Here is a 22,672-nt window from a genome sequence, read left to right as displayed (position 1 = left end):
CAGGATGACTGGAGAGGATGGATTCTGACCCCTGAAAACTTTTATTTGCGTAAATGTTGTTCTTCTACTTTTTGGCCAAAGATTCAGTTTTTGAAACTTCATATGAATAAGTGTACGTGAGGTACACAGTAGCAAAAAGATTTAATAATTTCAAAGAATAACAACAAAGTTTCCAGTTTAGGATTATTTCAGTGATTCTTGTACTCATTGCTTTTCCACCTCTCTGGTTTCTCTGCTGATGCCATTCTTCTTCTCACTTGTCTATTTGTGAAAACTGAACTATGGTTGGCATCTTTTTTCTATTCTTTTCAACTCAGAACTTTTCTGGCTATGATCTTTGTGAAATGTTCATATCCTTAACTACTTTTTATCATAGATTATATAACAGTGCAACATTTTTGAGACAGATTAACTCTTCTTACAGCAGAATTTTGCCATTTTCTCTTACTTACTTGAATTTTTTTTTCCAGTTCTAATTCCTGTACATACCACTTTTGATTTTCCCACCACTCCTTAGGTTTGTTTGTACTCATCTCTGGCAGTTTTAAGGTGCTTTAATGTTATATTGATTGTTCCAGCCACTAATCTCAAAAACCTCATACTGAGCTGCATAAATCCTGCAGTTTGGAAACTTGGTAACATTAGAGTAAATATAGTGTTGCATAAAAACCACCTTGTATTATGATTTATGTCTAGTTACATGTCAAACGTAACTTCAATATGGCACTTCAATACTGTGTGACATCTTTGCAAATACTGATGGATTCTCCAAGTATGGTATTCAGGTAACCGGCTGCGCATTACTCATTCTTAGGAACATGTAACCATGAACATAAAAAGCATGATGAAGAACTACTTTCTCTAATTTGCTATACTTGGGCACTGGTCTGTACTTTGAAAATTAAAAAGTTCTAATTGTCACAAAATCCAAATATATGGTTCATTTGAAGTTGCTGAGTTCATGAAGATGTTTAGTCTCCCATTTGAACAGTACCTTATGTTAACATAACCATTTCCAGTCAAAACTAGGCAGTTTTAAAATTCTTCTATGGGATGGGTAGCATTTGAGGTCAATAAATTTAGAGCTAGAAAAGCCCAGGCAGTCAGACAGCATCCCAGGAGCAGAAAAGTCAACATTTCAGGGTGAAACCTTTGGAACTGCCTTAAACAATGGCATGAGTGAGAAACTGTGATTGTACCATTCATAAGTTGGAGAGCTTTTTCAGGAATGCTTCGGCATATTCATGTTGTTCATCAGCTCTGACAGTGGAGAACTGATGGTTGCTTTCTTTCCTTTTATGGAGATATAAAGGTTGTACTGTAGGCTGCTGGAGATTTTTGCCTTTGATCTCAGTTTTATTTCTCTTAAGTATTCTGTCTAATGAAGATTATGACCTAATGAACCAATGATTGATCCTGTCTGTAAGGTTTGGTAATATTTTTATGAAAACCTGTAACTCAATCTTACAATGACTTCAAATGAACTCTTCCCCAATCAAACCTCCACAGCAGCATGGATTACACAGACCTTGCATCCAGTTAAAATATTTATTGTTGATCCTTTAATCATCTTCTTGAAGGAACCTCGCTGTTTGATTACTGGATAATTAAGTTGAAAGTTAAGAGTGTTAAGAAATAGAGCAGGGTTTCAAGATGTTGGAACAGCATTGATGGCAAAGATACAATGGCTCTCATTAAGGGGGACAATTTTAACGTAGTTTGCCCATTTTGAAACAAACAGGATTGGATGCAAAATAACCCAAAGAACGGTGGATTTTGGAAACCAGAAACAAACCAGTAATTGCTGGAAAAAACTTAGCAGGTCTGGCACCATCAGTGGAGAGAAAGCAAAGTTAACGTTTAGGGTCCAGTGACCCTTCTTAAGAACTGGATTGGTGCCAGGTTGTTTTAATACCCTTCCCATTTTTGCCCTCAGTTGAAGTTAGTGGAGAATAATATTGACCAATATGTAAAACAAGTATTCCAGAGGACACCAAGGACTTTCTGCCTGGTATTTAGGTTAAAATTACACTCATCATGTCAAAAATCCGAGATTGTCTTCTACCACCAGCCAGAATGTGATTGCTGTTATTTTCAATGTGAGAGACTGTGAAATGTCAATGTCACACATGGATCAAAACAACAACATACATTAGATTCAACAACAGTTTCCAAAGCTGTGATCTTAGCTGAATGTGCCACCAAGTACCTTAAGTGTATCATGGTCACCAGAACCTCAGTCCTATGAGTTCCAACATGCCTTTATTCAAGCAGACACCCCTTCTTTTCATTAATAGAGTGGAGTGGAGAAAATTCAATTCATGAGGGAGATAGTTTTGGAGAAAAGCATGTTGATTCAATAAAAGTAAACATTTCAACCCAAAAATGTCATTACGCCTCCCTTTTAATTTAGTTATCGCCAATCTTTTTGAGCAAAATATTTGTGTTCCAAGCAGACTTTGTGCTAGAAGTGAAATTGAAAGCCATGTTCCCATTGCTGCTGTTTACATATTTTGTAGGATTTATCCACAGTTGCGGTCGTAGTGCTAAAAGCTCCTTTTCATAAAAAAAACTTTTCATAAGAAACCATAAAATGAGCAATGTATATGCAAATGGAATTGAGTTGCTTGGGTTAACAGGTCAGACTATAAAGGTGCAAGAGCCAAAGTGAATATGCCATCTTAAATGATAACTCAGAGGCAATTTGCTCACTGCCTCCAACTTTGTAGCCACTTCATGGAATTATTTTTAAGCCATAATAAACTGAGCTGCATTTAAAAAATCAGAAATTATGTTGGTTATTCCACAGTGAATCAATTTTAATACATATTAGTCACTCTTAAATTCTGGGTTTGATATTAATTTCTGCTTTATCTGAAATATTTTTTATGGTTGTTAAAATTCAATTGTCATTAAAAATGTGCATTTTTATATTAATGTTTGAGAGCTGGGTGGGTAATGTTGTCTAACATCAGCTATTCTAACATGAAAAGCTTTCCTTGCAAATAACTATTAAGAACATATTATTTTTACATATTTAATTTGAACAAAAAACACAAATGAGTGAGAGTAATAACTAGTTGTCCATTAATTACCAGTGCAAAGTGGTAAGATGTATAACGTTAATTTACCAAAAATTTCTCTTTTCTAGTGCACAGATTGATATCTTACTAACATTCGTTCACATTTGTAATAAGTGTTTGAACCATTCTTACCTTCTTAATGACAATCAAACTTCTTCCTTAGTTGAGAAACCAAGCTAGGAATGAAATGGGCAGATGCAAGTATTTATTACAGAACATCACATGGAGCCATGCTCTGACTGGACAATAAATTTAGCCGTGACACTTGAAAACTTGTCATAGGTTATTTTTAGTGACTATTCAACATCTGACACAGAGGCCTCAGTTAAAATCAGGAAACACTTGGTCATTTGTGTGCACACATTCTAAATATTTTGTACTGGTAAAAAGTAAGCTTTTTTTATTAAGAAGTATCTTTGAGCTGGAAAGTTCAAACAAAGAGAAAACTTCTAGGTTAACATTTAAGATCTGAACACTACCTTCTTTTGTTATAGTAACTATGAAACAATATTACTGATTCCTTAGAAATAGAGAAGCCAAACCATGTATTTCTGATTAATAATTCAATTTTCTAATCTTTGTTTATTATTTCACTGTTTTCTGCATGAATTTATTTAAATATCTTCCCATCCACACGGGCAAAATGATTCGCAACATACAATTTAGAAACTCTGTCTCACTACTTTGACAGAATATAATTTTGCCACATAAAGTGTTACAAAGATTATAATTCCCTGAGGAAGACATATAAGGTCATTCTGTGTTTGTGACTAGCAGCAGAATAATTGTTTTTCCTAGTCAGCCTCTATTTTGCTGGAATCCATGAAACTTTTTTTTTCATATGATTCAACAAGCAACATATGTGATGTAAATAAGAAAAAAACTAGAACTAATCAGGTAGGATAAGACTAATGTAAAATATTCCACTGCAGAGTAAGAAAAGGCAGCCACAACCTCTCAATACTGCTTTTCAAAATTATCCTCTGCTGGTTTTTAAAAGCTTCTCAATCATCTGGCTTCCCTCCAATCTTCATTTTGTAAATCTGCTTGGGTCTATTTCCATTTATATTATTACTGCTAAGGTAAAATAACAAACATAATTAGTATTCTAACATGGTATTAGGCTGGTGCTGCGATAATGAATGTGAACTGTTTTAATTTTGAAATGACCATGAGTTAATCAAAGACTGCAATGCTTTTATGGACTGCAGATTCAAATTTTAACTAAATATTTGAAGAAACTGTAGGTTTTACAGAAAGTTTACTTGTGATGTTTTTAAAATTTGTTTTTCAGAAATTCAGACTCAATGATGTTACTTTAAAAATATTTCTAACTTCACTGGTTATTTCACTTGGTCTCAAAATTAACATTCAAAATGCTTCACATTAATTTAAACAAACTGCTGTTTCGATATGCTTGGACAATTGTTAATAAAATTCAGAATGTTTTAAGGGGAATAGGATAATTTCTTTAACTATCTGATAGCCCAGGAACGCAAAGTATGCTGTTATCAGACTGGAGAATGTGAGCTTTGAATTCCTTATCGTGTGACCAGGCCATCTACTGCAACTGTCCATCTAGTAAAACCATTTTCATCTTAACTTCTGTACTATGTAAAGATAATTTTGTACAATGAATGTATAATATGAATTTTATACTTATTATCACATTTACTTATATGTATAGAAAATATCTTAGATTTTGCTATGAACTTAATTGTAAGACAAACAATACTGCTGGCCTCATCACTATTCATAAACAAATCAGTGAGTGAGTTAAATGGAAAAATGCTGACTGAAATGTGCTGCACATTCACAAGCTATGCAAAAATGACATCTTGTCATTTGATTCCCAATTTAAATGTATTGGACAGAAAATTACAATTGTCCACGATGGAAGCTAATTTACTGGCATGATCAGGCTTAGACATTGCTAACCAACCTTCCTGACTAATAAGGACAGACAGTATTGCAGATGCTAGAGTCAGAGATAACACAGTGTGGAGCTGAAGGAACACAGCAGGTCAGGCAGTATCAGAGGAGCAGGAAATTTGACATTTCGGGTTGGGACCCATCTTCAGAAAATCCTGACTTATGATTCACTTTTATATTTGAGGAATCACACTCCTTAAACTTTTAATTAACATGTACATTTTAAAAAATAATTTGTTTCATCATTTTTTGTTTCCACCTCTTTGTATCTCTCCTTTATTTTGCTCTCGCTACCTGATTTATGTTAACTTCATCACTCTAACTCACGATTCCTGGTTCGGGTTTGCATTGCTTGTAAGGGATTCATTAATCTTATTGATTACGGGGATATAAAGTTGCTTTTCTATTCACACAGGTTCCAGACACCCTCATCAATTTCCAGCAAATAACTGCACAAAATTCTATAAAAATTTAATGGGCAAGTTTAAGTCTACCAAACAGCAGGTTCTGATCACTCAGAGCTCATAATACAAATGTCCATACAAAACAAAGCTAAAGAATAAAGGTTAAAGTTAATTTTTTTCTGAAAATTATTAGAAAGTGAAACATTTCACAACAGTTGATAATTGAAAGGAAATAAATGACTGCATTTATTTAGCTTTCTCACATCCACAGAATGTATCAATGTATTTCAAGCCAGTTAATCACCTATGAGGTGTAGAATCTGTTGTTGTTAGGAGCCAAGCCAAGATCCCAATAACAGGAAATTAGACAAATGATTAGATGACTCATTTTGATAGTTGATCTTATCCATGATAGTAGAACTACTTAGGCAGAGATTCTGGATTAGAAATTCCTGACCTCCTCCTGCTCTAACTCTGTTAATCCATGTTACAAGAAACACAATGATAAAATGCATCACTAATCATAATTACATTTGTTATTTTCTTATAAATAGTCATTGTCCACAAAAGCCAGTAGGCATCTATCTCCAATAGAAAGGTAATTAATTTCATTTAGCTTGAAGGGCACCACTTTACAATTATCGGTCAAGGTGAGGAAATAGGTCTTCATGCATTACCACAGCTGGTACGAGGATTAAACCTGCATTGTTGGTAGCATTCTGTATCACTCTGTAGCCAACTGAACTTACTGACAACACCCCTTGTCTCATAACATTTGCCCACCCCTGAAAAGCAAACAGCCAATTTTTTTTATTGAAGTGCTGAAAAGAGAATTGACTGTGGTATAGACAACGATGGAATTCAATCCTCGGAGACTGGAAGCTAAATCTTAGATTGTAAGAAATTTATTTAAATCTGCTAATTCTTCACACATCTGCATTAGTCTTCTGAGCTGACTGTTTAAGATGAATAAAATTGTTGGCATATTGCCACCTATCATTTCTCTTTATATTGGGCTGAAGGCCCAGAACTAGAAGAACAGAGGGCTCGATTTAGCTTCAGCATGGCAGGGTTTCAAAGTTAGCAACAATGTTGACACATTGCAATGTGCGCTGCCTTCATCAGAACATAGTTACCACGAACAGTCGTTTCTAGAAGGTAGATAAAGGTCATATTTGGAGCAGCTGGTGCAGTTCAGGCATTTCAGATAATACCAAATGTTATTTCACAGATGACCTTTTTTTGCTTTATAAATCTGTGAAGAGTTTTAGGACACAGACTATGATGAGTTCTTATTCACTGTTCATGTTCATTTTTGTGGGGGATGGGGTGGATGTTGCATTAATACAAGTTCATCTCATAGCATGTAATCATGTCATGACCATGGAGTGAAACCATGCAAACTATATCTCGTAGAAACACAGTACTGGGAGCACAGACGAGGCTCAATCACTGCATTCTATCCACACTAGCTCCTCAAATTGAACTAGCTACTTCAATCCCACTTTTCTGTCTGTTCTGTACATTGAATTGATTTCAATTAATTATCCGGTTTCAATTTTTTACATTGATGATATAGGCTGAAAAATTCTAGAGCTGCTTCCTCTGTATGCATTACTTTATTTAGAAATGTAGGACAAGCCTTCTTTTTTAATTCACCTGAGGCTTGTGGGACATGGGTGTCACCGGCGGCCTGCATATATTGCCAATCCCTAGTTGTCCTTAGAAAGGCAGGGTGTTTACAGGAACAATGTAACTGGGGATGTGGAAGGGATGTTGTTGGTTAGCTAACCTGGCTACAATGTGACACAGAAAGTCAATGACAATGCAGGTCAATCCTCGTACCAGCTATGGTAGTTCTGCCATGTACTGTATTTGCAGAGTGCTGCCCCTCAAGGTATTAAAAAGAAATTCTCTTTGTGTTAGAGATAGTCATCTATGGCCTTTTGTAGATTCTAGCTAATTTTAAGATGAGCAATAAATGTAATTATAACTTGTTTGAAATATTTTTATCTTTATTTATAATCAAAAAAAGAACAAGATTAAATGTAAATGTTTCCCTGCGCATTCTTTTGACTTTTTTCATCTTTGTTTCCAACTGTATGAATGTGCAAAAATTGAATATATTCATAAATTCTTAATTCCTCACCAAATAGTTCTTCTTATCGAAAATATAAATGGAAAATGATTTAAATGTTCATGTCTGGCATTATCCACAAACAGTTAATGTTGAACATCAAGGATATTTTCTGACAAAGACAATGAGCTGATCACCTTGCCACTGTCTAATGCTAATCTGGTGCTTATTCTGCCATGTTGGACATCACAAGTTTTGTTAACACTTCTTTTAAATACTTTAGGATGAACAGTGATCACTTGAGGGATCCCATTACACTGTTTAACAAGATTGACACACAGCGTTCTGATGAGGTGCTGCTTCTGCTACTGAACTGTTGGCTAAAATAATGTGAACTGTGTTGTTAAGGAGCAATCAAAAGGTGTGGATTTAGATGGAATAATGCTGGATTTTCAAAGTAGATTGGAGTTTGAAGGTCTGCAAGCTGCTGTTACTCATGGGGGTTGGAATTGCAGTTACTTTGTCAGGCAGGTCATGGTCGCAGAAACTTGTAAACACAAAGGAAAAAGACTTTCTTTGGTCCAAACAGAGAAAACCAGTAGAAGCAAGCACCTAGATTTGGTAGTAGGATTTTCAATGAAGCACAGAACCACTGACAGCAGGCATTTGGCTTTTTGGGTGCAATTTCTCTAGAGGGAAATGTACTGCAAAGCTCCTCTGCTTTAACATACAACTGGTGTGCGAAGATGCACACTGCATCATTACAGTGAATCACTGATATAGGAGGAGACATAATACTTTTACCCCATCCTATTTGGTTCTTTCTGTCACATACAAAGCACCACAACAGAAAAGATCTTGGTTACTTAGTGATGAGGGAAACGTGTTCAATTTTACTGCTCTCTGCCCCAAAAACATGGCGCCTTTTCAATGAGAACCACTGTGGCATCAGGAAAGATGTGAAGCAAACTACCAATGTTCTAAAATGGTGGCAATGCTGACCAGATCACTCGGGGGTTGCCTGACGATATTCAGTGAAGCATGTTCCCAAATTTGAAGTGATTTGTTTTGCACTGCATAACCTGGTTCTCATGAAGGCCCTTGGCCAGTAGGCCTTTTATGTGCATCTCTGGAGACAAGAGAGTAAGATAAGGCGAGGAGGAGGCTTTGGGGACACCATCCCTCTGGAAAGACCTTCTGAAAGTGGCTAATCACACATCATTCCTCTAATAACACCCCAACATCACAATTGCTCCACAATTCCTCACCTTTTGATCCCTTTTCCAATGATCACATACCATCTTCTTGGATGAAATTGGAAAATAAAACATTGCACAAAATTCATTCCATTATAATATCTTTCCAGCAATGAAGTGTTTACACGACATGTAACTCATACAAAATTAAACTGTTCAGTTACTTTTCCTTCCTTGACCCTTTGCCTGACACGGGAAGTCCACAAAGTACTACCACAATGGTTGCAGTTTGGCTAATGGCAGGATTCTGTCTTTCATTAAGAAGGACAATGGATTGCCTTGAGGGATATGCTTAAGCAGCTATGGGCCTTCAAGCAGATCTTTGGACCACACCACTTTGACATAAGTAAAAGCAGTCTGAGCTGACTGGAAAGTGAAAGGTCTCTAACGAAGTGGCAATGGTGGGTACACAAATTGCTGTCCTTCTGCAGGTTTGTGCACTGTCAGTTTAATGAGGAAGCACTTCTTTTATAGTGGGTGGTAAGGGAGGAATTAGAAAGGCAGAGATGTTTAGAGACATTACAGAGCTTAGTTATGAGGCAGTTAAAATCATGGCAACCCATGGTAGAGATGTTGAAATTGGACATGTGCAAAATTTGAGGATGACAGAGACATTGAATGGTTGGAGAGAGTAAATATATTATAGAAATGCAAAGAGAGTGGACAGGGGAAATAAGGTCATCAAGCAATTTGAAAGCAAGGGAGAGAAATTCTAAATGGTAGCATTGACATATTGGAAACCAATATAGGCTTGTGAGCCAGTGCAGGAGTGATGAGTGAACTGAACTTCACCCATGGCTAGATACAGGCATCAGGGTTATAGATCCTTTCAAGCTTACATGTGAGGCGGCTACCCTGAACGGAATTGAAAGAATTAAAACCAGAGGTAGCAAACATCCTTGGAAGAGGCATCAAGCTGAAACATTAACCTTGCATTTCTCTGCACATATGGCTGCCTGATCTTCTGAGTATTTCCTTATTACTGATGCAAGACCATGTTCAAGTATACTGTTAGTGCTAGGTGTCTTTACATATGGAGTGTTCTTTATTGTTTTCACTGCCTGAATTCACATCTCTGAATAGATATGTATGTATAAAATATTACAAGATCTTCTCTGGGCATAATGGCCAACATGTAGAATTTTTCATACTCATTATTGATAATAGCCAAGTTACTCGTCAATGGCTTTTGGCTGTGTAAACATGTAATTCAGGCACTTTACAACTGCATACACAATCCACATAAAGATTCATTCTGATTTATCTATTTAGTATGTTCTCTGTGCATTTCAACCAGCAAGGCATCAAATGCCATGATCAATGACAATCACAAGACCACATAACAATCTTTTGCTGATCTTTCTTTGTAGTGAAAGTGAAGCTGCAGTAAAATTCAGTCACACTATAACATAATTCTGCAGAGATATTCCACAGAGATGAATGGAGAAGATTTGTGGTTTAATGAGTTGTATACCTCTCTCTGACTCTGGATTCAAGTCTCACTCCTAGACTTGATGGCTGTAGAAGGTGTGTTCAAAACATGGCAAAATAAGTTGATTATCAACCTGTACATTCTTGGAATGGACGAATGACAGGCAATAATGAATGAGGAAATCTCCTGGCAGTTAAGTCTCATGTACACACAACATGTTTGTGGCTTTCACATGAGCAGACAAAGTTTTTCAGTAGGTGAGTGGAATCATCCCAGTCCCTGCAAGATGTAGGCCTTGGAGAGAAAGTTGGGAAAACAGGGTGAGATTGGCAGTAAGGAGATTGCCAGTGTAGATATCAAAAAGTCCCATTTTCCAATAAAGTGACAGATGGCAAGGTGAGAATCTCACTAGTGAGCAGTCACAGGCTTATTTGCACACATTGGCATGAATTAACATCTCATTATTTGTTAATCTTGTATCATTTATATACATTTTTCAATTCTTCTGCCTGCTGGATAGAACCTAGATGGCAACAATGCCCAACAAAAGTGGAGTGGTATCTGATGACTCCTGCTTGCTGCTCTGGTCCTCCATCTTTGACACCAGTCAGAAACACCTCACAGCAAGCTAAATGGGCACCAACTGCTTGACCATGACATTGACACTGAACATGTGCTGTCCTAATTGTACCCCCAAGGTACACATGTGACTTCTGTACAACCCAGTTCTCCACTTCAATGCTGCACTTTGCACTGCACTAGCATCTTTCAGTGGAATACTATTATCAGTGCACTTAGTGCACAAGGGTAAATAGGACTAGTCAGTTTAGAAAATCTGTTTCGGTGCTGCATGACTCTATGACAGGCACCCCTCATGGACTTGACCAGTGTGCAGCTCGGGCCTCATCATTTTCTCTGATGATCACTCACTTTGCACATATGTTGATGCTTGCAGCATCCCTGTCTTACTTTGCGTTTTTGTGCTTTTCATCCTTAGCCAGAGCTTTAAAGCTTACCACACATATGTCTTGCCTTGCATTTTAGCGTTGACACAAAGCCTGGTAGTTTGTCACGGTTGGCAACAGTTATCAGTCTAAGGGACAGACTTGTTGCTGTGCCATGTCAATCTCACACCTGCATCATGTGCCAGCTATGTACACAGCAGACATACTGCACATACTTCAATCGAACAGCCACTTAAGAGGAGGAGTTCTTCGTCAAGGGAAGTAGCCTTCAATCAGAAGGTCCAGCGCAGAAAGTTGAACAGCCTTTGATGTCAGTTCAGGGTCTTGGATACAGTCTATTAACCACTTGGGAGGTCTGTGTCAATTGGTGTAACGTTACAATTCGGGGTGTACATTGTGGTCAGGCCTGCAAATCCAGTGAAATCAGTCAAGGGAGTCGTGGCAAGTTAGTCAGACAGCCGTGCACAGATCAGTCAGGGCTGTCGTCCATGTCAATTGGGGGTAGGCCATGTTAAGTCCTGGGGCTCAGCACAACGCAAGTTGTGGGGAGGGAGGTTATCAGGGGCCACAACTGTGACTGGAAAGCAGGGAGCTCAATTCTCACGTTTGGAAGTAGCATGCTAGAATGGAGAAGGGATAATAATTATGAAAGGGAGAAATTTAATATTTAAAGAGGGGGCTATGATGACAGGAGAAGATAATGCATTCTTGGAGGACATTGGTTACTTGGGGAGGGTCATCAATGGCCACCACCACCCTAACCTGGACAGGCAACAGTGCAGCATAATGGTTTCCATGCCTAAACTGTGGTGTGGCATTCATGGTGTAATGTTGTGAGATGAAGTTGTAAGTCAGACTGATGTGTGGGAACATCTAGAAGTTCAGTTCTGCTGAGCTGAAGAGTGAGTGCCAGGAAGAAGTATGTACATTTGAGGCTTGGAGACCAAGCTGATTCTGTGACTCATTGTGCCAAGTGTGTCGCTGTGTTGCAATCCATTGTGTTGCTTTCCATATTTGTGTCACTCATAAATGTGCACCGGCAATGGAAAATGACTGTGACCATACTTGGACTAGGTTTTATTTGCTCAAATGGAAAATTGGTTCTAGTGAGCAACATGAGATTCTAAGACTTGGGAGGTTTGCGTTACTTTTACAGCACATGCTGAAGTCGTCTGTATGTAAAAGTGTACAGGTGTGTGGGGTGGTGAGCTGCTAACCCTGATCACAAGCAATCTTAAGAATGCAGGTTGAAGATAGTGATCTCTTTGAAGCAGAAGTAATCACAGGCGACTTTAAACATGAGACCTGCAAGGCACAATCTAAGATCTCAGTGGCTTCATAAATGCAGGGAACCGATTGCTATTCACCTTGAAGTGGAAGTATTGGCCAACATGCTTTTTGGATACAGCGCTGTCTTTCTTGGGTGATGTAGGAGTTGGAAGAAAAAGGTATCTGTAATCCTAAATATCTCTTACTGTATTTGGAATGACATAGTTTGTGCTGAATTCTTCGCAATAAGGATTTTATGTCCAAGGTCCTCACAGAGGCAGGTCTTGGCTCTCTTTGTTGGGAGTCCTCCATGTCTCACTGTCTGGTGGAGTAAGGTCACTTGTCATTCTTGAGAGATGTGAATGTTGATTGCTCACACAGAGAGGGGGGCGATGGGGAAGAAAACACAGTTGCTGCAGATGCTGGAGAAGCTGAGCAGGTGCATGAGGGAGATAGAGAGAAGCGGAATTAACGTTTCAACCCTGAGATGATTCTTGCTGTGAATTTTAAAATCCCGCTTCCGTTGGTGTCCTCGCGCCGCCCCTATCCCCCCCCACAATGCCGTGCGGCTGCTGACGGTTGTTTGAATCTCGGCGGCGCCATGACTGCGAGGCCGCTCAGGATGTGAGTGCGGCCCTGGGCCGGGTGGGAGGGATAAAGAGGAAAGGACCGGGCCCGATTCCGACCGTGGGTGGAGACCGGCCCGGGCCTTGGGGGAGGAGGAAAAGGGGAACGCGGGGCGTTGGGACGACCAGTAGAGCTGGATCCGCACTGATCCTCACTACCTGACCGTGTTGGCTGTGAACGTTGCGCCGCCTCCTCCTGTTCAGTTTTCCCTGGGATCCCCCCAACTTCCCGCTGTAACTAGCACTCTAGGACTGACGGATGTCACCCGGGCCTGGGCTGTCGCCCTAAGACCCTAAGAGGTAGGAGCGGAAAATAGGCCATTCAGCCCACCGAGTCTGCTCCGCCATTCAATCATGGCTGTTAATTTTTGCAACCTCATTCTCCCGCTTTTTCCCCATAACCTATCTTTCTTGGGTGATGTGGGAGTTGGAAGAAAAAGGTATCCGTAACCCTAAATGTCTCTTACTGTATTTGGAATGACATAGTTTGTGACCATAGGATGGTAGTCTGGTAATCAGATCCAATACTCTGGTTGACCAGAGTTAGTTTGACATAATAATATGGCTTTTTATTGATGAGTGAAACATTTCAGTGAGATGTGCATTGACATATTGAAGCCCTCTGCACAGGGAATGTAAAGTTATCAAAGGGATGTGACCCCACAAATTATTGATGCCCATTACATTCACTCAGTGACTGAAATTAAACTGGAGCTGCTTTGGCAATGGATGTTTTGATGTTCTTTTTGGAAATTCAATAAATGAAGTAAGGTTAAGGTAAGAGCTGAAAATGGAGTGAAGTAACTTGGTCAGATGTGAGAAAGAAACCCAATTTTAATTGCACCCCAAATGTATGATGAAATTGACTTTTGATGCAGCCTACAAGAGAGATAAAGGCTTTTTTGCCCTTTATTCATTCATGGGATGATGATGTCATTGGCTAGGCAGCATTTATTGCTCATCCCTAATTGCCCAGAGGGCATTTAAGAGTCAACCACACTGCTGTGGGTCTGAAGTCACATATAGGTCAGACCAGGTAAGGATGACAGTTTCCTTCCCTGAAGGTCGTTAGTGAACCAGATGGGTTTTTACAGCAACCGACAATGGATTCATGGTCATCGTTCGGTTCTTAATTCTAGATTTTTTTTTGTTGAATTCAAATTCCACCATCTGCTACGTTGGGATTCGAACCTGAGTTCCTCCAGAACATTACCTGGGCCTCTGGATTAACAGTCCACCGATAATACCACTAGGCCATTGCCTCCCCTAATGCTTAATACTGTGCGGCCTGAGGAATGCACAGAGTTAACGTTTCGGGTCCGGTGACCGTTCAGTCCAGTGAACTCAGTTCTGAGGAAACGTCACCGGACCTGAAACGTTACCTCTGTTTTTGCCTTCAAAGATACTGTCGGACCTGCTGAGCTTTTCCAGCAACTTTGTTTTAGTGAAAATAGAGTGGTATTTTCTTCCTATTTTTACAGGAAGTGGGACGAAAGTAAAACCTCTTCAGAGATGTTGTTATACACCTCTGGAGCAAGGGGGACTTAAAACTAAAGCCTTGTAGTCCAGAGGCAGGGGACGCTTAGCACTGACCGCAAGAAAATAAAACATGTTTTTAAAATCAGTCAGTTCACTTATGTTATAACACAGCTCTGGAGCAGATGGGGCTTGAACCTGAGCCTTTCAGTTTGGAGTTTGGGACACCATGATTGTGTTAGATTTGACCCACGAAAATAAAATGTGACTCCATTGAATTCATTTCACCCCTGTTGCTGTTTTACTTTGAGCTGGGCAAAGAAATCAGTTCTTAGTTTGACTTGAGCTCTAATTGTCAGTTTCTTTATTAGCTGTAGTTTCTTAAATAAGTCATCAGAGAACATATTTATTTCCTATTTAAATAAATTGTACAGATTTTCTTTATTTGAGTGACAAGGTCATATTTCTTGTGTATAAACTGATGTTCAGTAGAATTGAGTTTTTTATTGTTGTTAGTATTTAATGATAAAAGCCATTGATTCAGAAAGAGACCATCGGTATAAGTGGTTTGGTGACCCTTTTGAATAAATTTCCTAGTATTATGCATTGGTAATAATGTTAGTTCTGGTCTGATTCACAAATATGTTTTCATTTGTATATCTTTTGATATTAGCGTATCTTTGTAAGAGAGTGTAAAAGAAGTGCTGGACTTGAATCTTGCAACTTAAGGTGTTGTGCATTGAGACTCTATGGAAAGGAAAGTATACTTGTAATCTGACTCGCTCATAACCGTTGCTTCCATGACATGGCAGCTAATATGATTTAACAGTAGTTGGAATGTTTTAGTAAGATGGAAGTAGAGATTCAGTGAGAAAATTGATCCCTAAAAGCCATTGTTCAGGGATTGGCACATGTAACTTCTAACATTCATTGGATTTTTGTGACCAGTTTAATAATCAACAGGAATAACCTCAAGCATATTGGATACTATTGCTGTTCCTTTATTGGTGTCTGCGTGCGCGTGTGTACGCATGCGCGCGCACAGGCGTATCCGTCGGCCTGCGAACACCTAAGCCTGTTTGAGGTATATGTCCTTTTATCAGACTGTTTATCCATACCAACGTGTTGTATACTACTTTCTCATCATCTTTTCAATGACTTATGATGTAGTTGTTTCAACACAGCTTTAATATCTTGAGTACAATTAGCCAAGACATTGCCCATTTTAATCTCCTGTACTGTTCAACTATGCTGGCTTCATTCAACAAAAAATCAATTAAATAAATTTACTTTTTAGATTGGCTTGTGGAGATGTTGAAGGAAAACTGGATGCATTGTACAGCAGAGTGCGATCAATTCAGAAGAAAAGTGGAGATTTTGATGTGAGAATATTTTTGCTCATAAGTGGACCTTGTTAGGTGACTTTATAAATACTACTAAAAAAAATGAAATGCCTCATTAAGTTGTAGGTGGCAATAGGTGAATGTAAAACAGCAATGAGAAGAACAGTTGATGGGAACTGAACTTTATTTTCTGAATCTAGAGATGTATTACAGGTTTTAAACTAATATGTGGCTGTTGCTGCATGCAAATGAATTTGTAACTTTACCTCATGGACAGGACATCGACATATTTGGAATCTAACAGTTCATGCCTTTCTTGTCCAATTAGCATCAAAATATAATTACAATGAAATTCACTTCAGTTCTTTTGAAGCAATAGTAAAATGATTACTGGGAGATTATAGTTGCTGCAGCCAAAATTGAATTAAAAGTAAAAGTAATACTCTTGACTATAGTCGTGTTTTAATTAAGAACCTGACAAAAAATGGATCACAGTGATTCAAAGCTGTTTAAATTAGTAACTATTAATCAACACTTATGGGGGCAGAGGAACAGATATGTTGATTGATTACATAATTTCTTTGTTCGTAGTTGCTGTTGTGTGTGGGGAATTTCTTTGGAACTTCAGCAGAGGCAGAGTCAGAATGGGGAGAATACATATCTGGAGCCAAGAAGGGTAAATCATTGAATGATATTTCTCCAAGAACCTTGAAAATGCTTAAATGTTGCAGTGAGTTTTCAACACTTGTGATGAATATCAGCATCACCACAAAATTACTAGCATGCCACCTTAGTGTAGCTGTCTTATAAACTCCATTGTTTGATGAGCTGCAACTCCCTTAGTTAATCAAATTTTGGAAGCCTATGCTGTGATGGTAGCATGCCTACCTATGGATCAGGAGGCACAGAGTCAAGTCCCACCTGCTCCAAATGTGTGTAGTAACATCTTCCAGCCAGGCTACCTGTGGGCCAGAATGCCCAGTTTCAAGCCCCATCAGTTCTTGGTGTGTCATTACTTGTTCAAACAGATTTTTGTAAAAACATTTTAAAAAAATCTATTTGAGGCTCTCGTGACACTGTGTTAGTGTCCCTATCTACATCAACAATATTTAAAAGCTTAACTGATTTCAGGCAGACTTGAGTTTTCCAGTATCTGTTCAGTAAGCCCTTTGCCAGATGATGTGTGCAAATTTGAAAGCCTTTGATCGCAAAAATGCTACATTTCTGTATTTACAGATTTATTTTCATCTTGTTAGTAAATTGAAAAACAGGAGACTGAATAAATTTTCCATAGCGTAAATATGTAAATATTAGCCAAAATTGGCATACATTATGATTTAAAGTTAATTGAGCTGTTGGAATGCTAAAAAATGGAATGCTGACTAAACACACCAACTGTTTTACATTGTTGAATTTGAACATTGTTTGCAATTACTAGTTGCGGTTAATTCCCAGATACCTCATTCAATATACTCCTCCCCTAGTTAATGCAATCCAATTCTTTATTTTACAACCAGTATGATGAACTTGAGCGAATTGTATTAAAACTACTGAGTATGTTAAATTCTTGCTCGTTATCGTACCTTCACCTCGGAGCTGAAACAAAAATAGAGCACTGACATCTAAATAAAGTGAAAGGTTAGGTCTGAGTGCGCATGGTGATGATTGGATGTCAGAAAAGTTTTCAGGCTTTCATTACTAATCAGCATGAATAATGCCAACATATTTCTTGAAGTTTTGCATTCCAGTAAGCATGCACATTCATGTCTTTTAGGTTAATTGTAACATAATGTAACATGTTTATTTTTCTTTGTGACAGTCTTTCTGATGGTTCATTCTTATCATAAGAAGCTTGAACTGTTATAAACAAAATGTGGGAATAATAAAATGCATTGCTGAGTAGATGTGAATTGTTTCCTGTGAGATTAATCAAAATATATTATTAGGGTCATACTTTTTGACTTGTGTTTTTTTTTCAGCTTCCATGCAAACATATATATTGGGAGCTAACAATCAGGAAACCACAAAATATTTCCCAGATAAAGATGGATGTGAATTAGCAGAAAACATTACTTATTTAGGTATGTATCATACTTTGTAAGTTGGTTTTGTCTAAATTAAGGGTGTACATTCTTTACATTGTATTGATGATTTAGTTGACTTGTCAAGCTTTGTTTTTAAAAGCTCTTGGTGCTGGTGTACTTTTTAAAAATTTTTTTGTATATTGTGTTCCTTTAGGTCGTAAGGGTGTTTTTACAGGTGCATCAGGCTTGCAGATTGCTTACTTGAGTGGTACAGAGGCTCAGCGTGAACCTGCACCTGCTTATTGCTATACATCAAAAGATGTGATTGCACTGAAGAGCTCAGTAACCGCCAACTCCAAATTCAAGGGCATGGACATTCTGCTAACATCACAATGGCCAAAAGGAGTGTGGCAATATGGGAATAATCTGGTCAGTTTATTTGTTTAATTTTTTGGTTTTTAAAAAAAATGCAAAAGCAGTTGAACTGTTTTTAAATAACATTTGAATCATGATTTTGGTGTTTAATTCTATATATTGTACTTGCACTTCAGTTTGTACACAGAGACTAACTACAATTGTAGAATTCTGAGCTAAATATATTGGAAGTTCATGCATCTAAACTGAAGACTTGTCATACCTGCAGGACAAAGTTAAATTTTATATTGATAGAGTTTTTGTAATTCTTTAAAAAGTTTGAATAAGACATTGTATACGAGTTGCTTAGCTGGAAACTTTTGATTTTTGTTTAAATATCTTTCCAAAATATTTGCAACCTTTGTCCAATAAAGTTACTAAATTGAATACATTGATATGGATGTTGCTGTTTATACTCTGTAGCGTAATAGTGAAAATTAATTTGAAAATGCTTTCACTTTCTTTGACAGGAAGGTATTGATACAAAATCTTGCGGTTCCATCTCTGCCTCTCACCTTGCATTTGCCCTAAAACCACGATATCATTTTGCTGCGTTGGAAGGTGCTCATTATGAAAGGTTACCTTACAGGTATCAGTCTCGTAATTTAAACATGAGTTGGTTATATGTATTTACATGCGTGAAATATTTTATTCTGTGGAAAGGTAAGATGCTGCTGCATGAAAGCTTACAGGACCTCTAACAGCTTTGTACTCTGTCAAATTGGTGACACAGTAGAGAGGAAAAAAGACAAGTAGGGTGTGTGAGATAGGTACTGGAATTATCGTGGTTTATGTTAATCATGTAGATTGAACAAATTAGATTTGCAAAGATGGCCTATAAAATAGGTTCGTACTGTGGATTCAGAACATTTTCTTAGAACAGCATGTTCTAGCACCAAACATACAGCAGGCTATTTATATACAATGAGACAGGATTATTGTGTAATCTTGTAGGTGTCTGTGATCATACCATAACAAAATTTCACCTTCAGTTTGAAGTGAGGAAGCGTCGATCTGTAACCAGTATTTTAAACTCCCATACAGGTGGTAGTAAGATTGTTAACATGAAGCATAAAGTCAAAACTTTTTATCTTAGAATCATCAGGGTGACAAACTGAACTTTGAAAGGGAACATAAATTTATACAGCATGGGGGTGAGGGTGCTGATTGCTTTTTTGATGCAGCTAGATCTGTTAATTGTCCATGTTGGCTAGTTAACATGAGATGAGGTCAGTAGGGTCTAATTAGTCAAGCTGTTGTGGGGAACGCAGCAGGAATTGGGAATCAACGAAAAAGGCACAATGATGCATGTGTTTCTTTTGCTTACGCAGAATACAGTCGTGTGTAAATATATTTAGCTTACATCTAACTAAATAAAATGCACTGCAAACCCTACTGATAATATTGCATTGTTTTCTGATGCAGTTCTTAGCACAGTCGAGATTACTTAGTAAATGTTGCCCAATAGTAAAATTACATGTAGTGCTGAAGACTGTGTTCTGTGTTTTGCAAGCATAGGCTGATTGAGTATAGTTGAGTTGCTGTCTGCAGACAGTCAAAGGGAAGCATTGTTTGATACAATAAACTAAAGAACTGCAGATGTTGGAAATCTGAAACAACAGAAATTATTGGAGAAGCTCAGCTGGTTTGGCAGCGATTGTGGTGAGAAAGAGGAGTTAATGTTTTGGGCCTGCAGACCTAGCAACTGAAACTTATATACCACATTACTCATTTGCATGGTAGGCAGAATGTCTTCTTGGCTTGATGGCAGCATCCTGTTTGTGGAGAATGCCACTTGTTTATTTACTACAAAGTAGCAGCTCATGACAGTCAGGTATTTAGCTGTTGCTGAAATCTTTGAGACATCTTCCTGTTCCAGGCATTCTGCAATGAACTCAGCATCTTTCAGGGCTAAGCTTGGCCACTGTAGACCTGTCATGAGTTTGTATGATATACAACTTCAATAGATTACCACACCACACCTTCTTGAAACATACCCAGCCTGTAAACTTGCTCAAAAGAGCATAGTTTGGCAGCAGACTTAATCATGCCATCAAATGCGATAAGTCTTTCTAATGCGTATTCTATGAAAACAATTTTTTTTCTTGTTCATGGTTTTAATGTAGATTTACAATCATCCTTCATTAAGTGTTGAGATATTTGCTGAACTTGAACTCAGTCATTATCTGATATTGTACAACAAATCAGCATCCATCAATGATGCTGAGGCCCTGAAAGCGCACCAGGCAGATCTAATGTTGCATATTGTGGAACACTGAATGACTTAGCAGACTTTCTGTTGCTGCAATACATGTCTGGTGTTGTTGTGTAACTTCAAGACAAATCCTTTTGCACATGTATACCTTTTGTTAGGATTAGATATGATGACTCTTTCTTGACAAAATGCTCATGTACTGATTGACAGTTCCAGGCTCATTTGTATAGTACCAGCTACTTAACATGATATCACAACCACACTGTTTCAAGATAAGATTGTTATTTGTCGGTAATGAGTAGCGTCATATGCTGCCTAATCAGTATAGGATAGGTTTTGCCGTTTCTCATCAAACCCCTGCCCACATGAACAGTTGTGCCTTATTTTTGTTTGTGACTGTTCTGCACAGCACAAGTAAATCAATGTTGAGTGAACTGTTGCAGGAACGTAGCAACTCGTGCAGCAATTTTAACAACACTGTGTGTACTCGGATGATATTGGCATGGGATTCCGTCTAGCCCCAGCTCTTCTTAATACCTTTGGTTACCATGCAAGTTGTCTCTTTGATAGAATGACCACTAACTACCTATTCTTTGAATGCATCTGAAATGTAGATGACAAGTTTGCAATGTTTGAATTTTCAGGTGCAACAAAAATTCTTTGCACAGCTTAATAAAATCCATTCTGCACTCAAATGTGCTATTAAAATGAAATAATCAGACAAAAGTTTCTTCTATTTTGGGTGAGAAATCCACAAGGAATGTCTCATGAATCCTCCCTCTGGGGCAACCTGATTCATTCCTCTAGTTCCAAGATGACCATCCCCGACCCCATCTCAGTGACTGTATTTATGAGCGTTTCCTCTAATTTTCTTTCCGAATGCACAAGCCTCCAAGGTCTGTACGTGGCAGTGAATTCCAGAAATGAAAGTCAGTGCAACAATTGGTCTGCCAATTGTCATATGTGGAACCTTGGTGCCATAGCTTAGAGGGAATGTTAGTCCCAGCTGTTTGTTTCTAAAATACATGTTATCTTCTGGCAGCAATGAGTTGAAATCTCCCAGCTGCTACAGGCATTTCTCACGCGACCGGCACGTTCATGTAACCAGTACCTCTCTTTGTGTGTTCTGGATTTCGAAGATTTGACTGTATAAAGTCTCCAAAGGAAGACAGGTTAAGTAAGTGAGTGGAAAGAAATTTGCCAGGTGAAATACAATTTTGGACAATATGAACTTATTCACTTTGGTAGGAAGAATAGAAAAACAGCATGCTGTTGAAATGGAGAGAAATTGCAGAAGCAGGTGGTTAGAAGGATTTGGGTGTCCTGGTACACAAATCAAAATAAGTTAGTAAACAGTGAGTGATTCTGAAGGCAAATGGAATATTTGTGTTTATGTGAAGAGAACGAAATATCAAACTGGGAAGCTTTACTGCACCTGTACAAATGTGTTGGCGAAACTACATCTGGAGTACTACGTCCAGTTTTGCCCTCTTTTCAAGTGAGCATAATTGTTAGGAATTCATAGGAGGTTCACTTGACTCATTCCTGAATTAAGAGCTTCTGAAGGAAGATTGAGCAAGTTGGGCCCTCACGCATTGGAAATTAGAATACTGAGAGGTGACTTAATAGGGTGTATATTGGGAAGAAGTTTTCTCTTGTCCAGGAGACCACGGAGCAATGGGACGCAATTTAGGATTAAAAGGCCTCCCTTTGAAAACTGAGATGATAAGACTTGTTCTGTTGCAATGTTGTTTATCTGGGATTTTCTTCATAAAAATAGTGGAGGGAGCGCAAATTATCAGGTAATGATTTAATTCCTGAGGCTCATGCTTTATGGACCTTTTACTGCATGATTGCATAGATAGTAATGTAAATATGAGTTAAGGTGAATTAAAATAATAGACAATCAAATGAAATTGAGTGAGGTAGAGTTTTCTTTGGGCCTGAAATCAGCCAAGCAAGCATAAGCAGTCAAGAAACTTAGAGCATGAGTTGCATACAGTACGAATTGACTTTGCTCATTTATGGTGGCTTAAAAATCAAGACAGTGGAAGCTAACCATGCTTCCAGCTTGAAGTAATGAGAAGGACAAGATTTTGCCAGTTGCTTTCATGGCCCTTTCAAATATTCTTCAGGAAAAAAAAGTTGCCTTTTGA

The 22,672-nt window shown here is 38.1% G+C and overlaps 1 protein-coding gene across 8 annotated transcripts in view; it reads left to right on the top strand.

The window, feature by feature from the left end:
* Window positions 1-12,965: 12,965 nt before the first annotated feature.
* Window positions 12,966-22,672, top strand: part of cwf19l1 (CWF19 like cell cycle control factor 1) — a 150,655-nt gene continuing 140,948 nt past the window's right edge. For 3 of the 8 annotated variants that reach the window (XM_059654664.1, XM_048554068.2, XM_048554064.2), the window contains exons 1-6: window positions 12,966-13,042; window positions 15,818-15,902; window positions 16,455-16,539; window positions 17,843-17,944; window positions 18,102-18,316; window positions 18,772-18,890. In XM_059654664.1, coding sequence (XP_059510647.1) covers window positions 13,020-13,042; window positions 15,818-15,902; window positions 16,455-16,539; window positions 17,843-17,944; window positions 18,102-18,316; window positions 18,772-18,890 — 629 coding nt within the window. In that variant the 5' untranslated portion in view covers window positions 12,966-13,019. Of the gene's footprint in view, window positions 13,043-13,088; window positions 13,345-13,383; window positions 13,485-15,817; window positions 15,903-16,454; window positions 16,540-17,842; window positions 17,945-18,101; window positions 18,317-18,771; window positions 18,891-22,672 lie in introns of those variants that run through there. The other 5 variants (XM_048554066.2, XM_048554069.2, XM_048554067.2 and 2 more) reach the window with 5 other exon arrangements.

Source organism: Stegostoma tigrinum, chromosome 25 (genome assembly GCF_030684315.1).
Source record: "Stegostoma tigrinum isolate sSteTig4 chromosome 25, sSteTig4.hap1, whole genome shotgun sequence".
In the NCBI taxonomy this organism is placed as follows: domain Eukaryota; kingdom Metazoa; phylum Chordata; class Chondrichthyes; order Orectolobiformes; family Stegostomatidae; genus Stegostoma; species Stegostoma tigrinum.
Note: the sequence above shows the minus strand (reverse complement) of the source record. Positions and strands in the feature narration are given on the sequence as shown.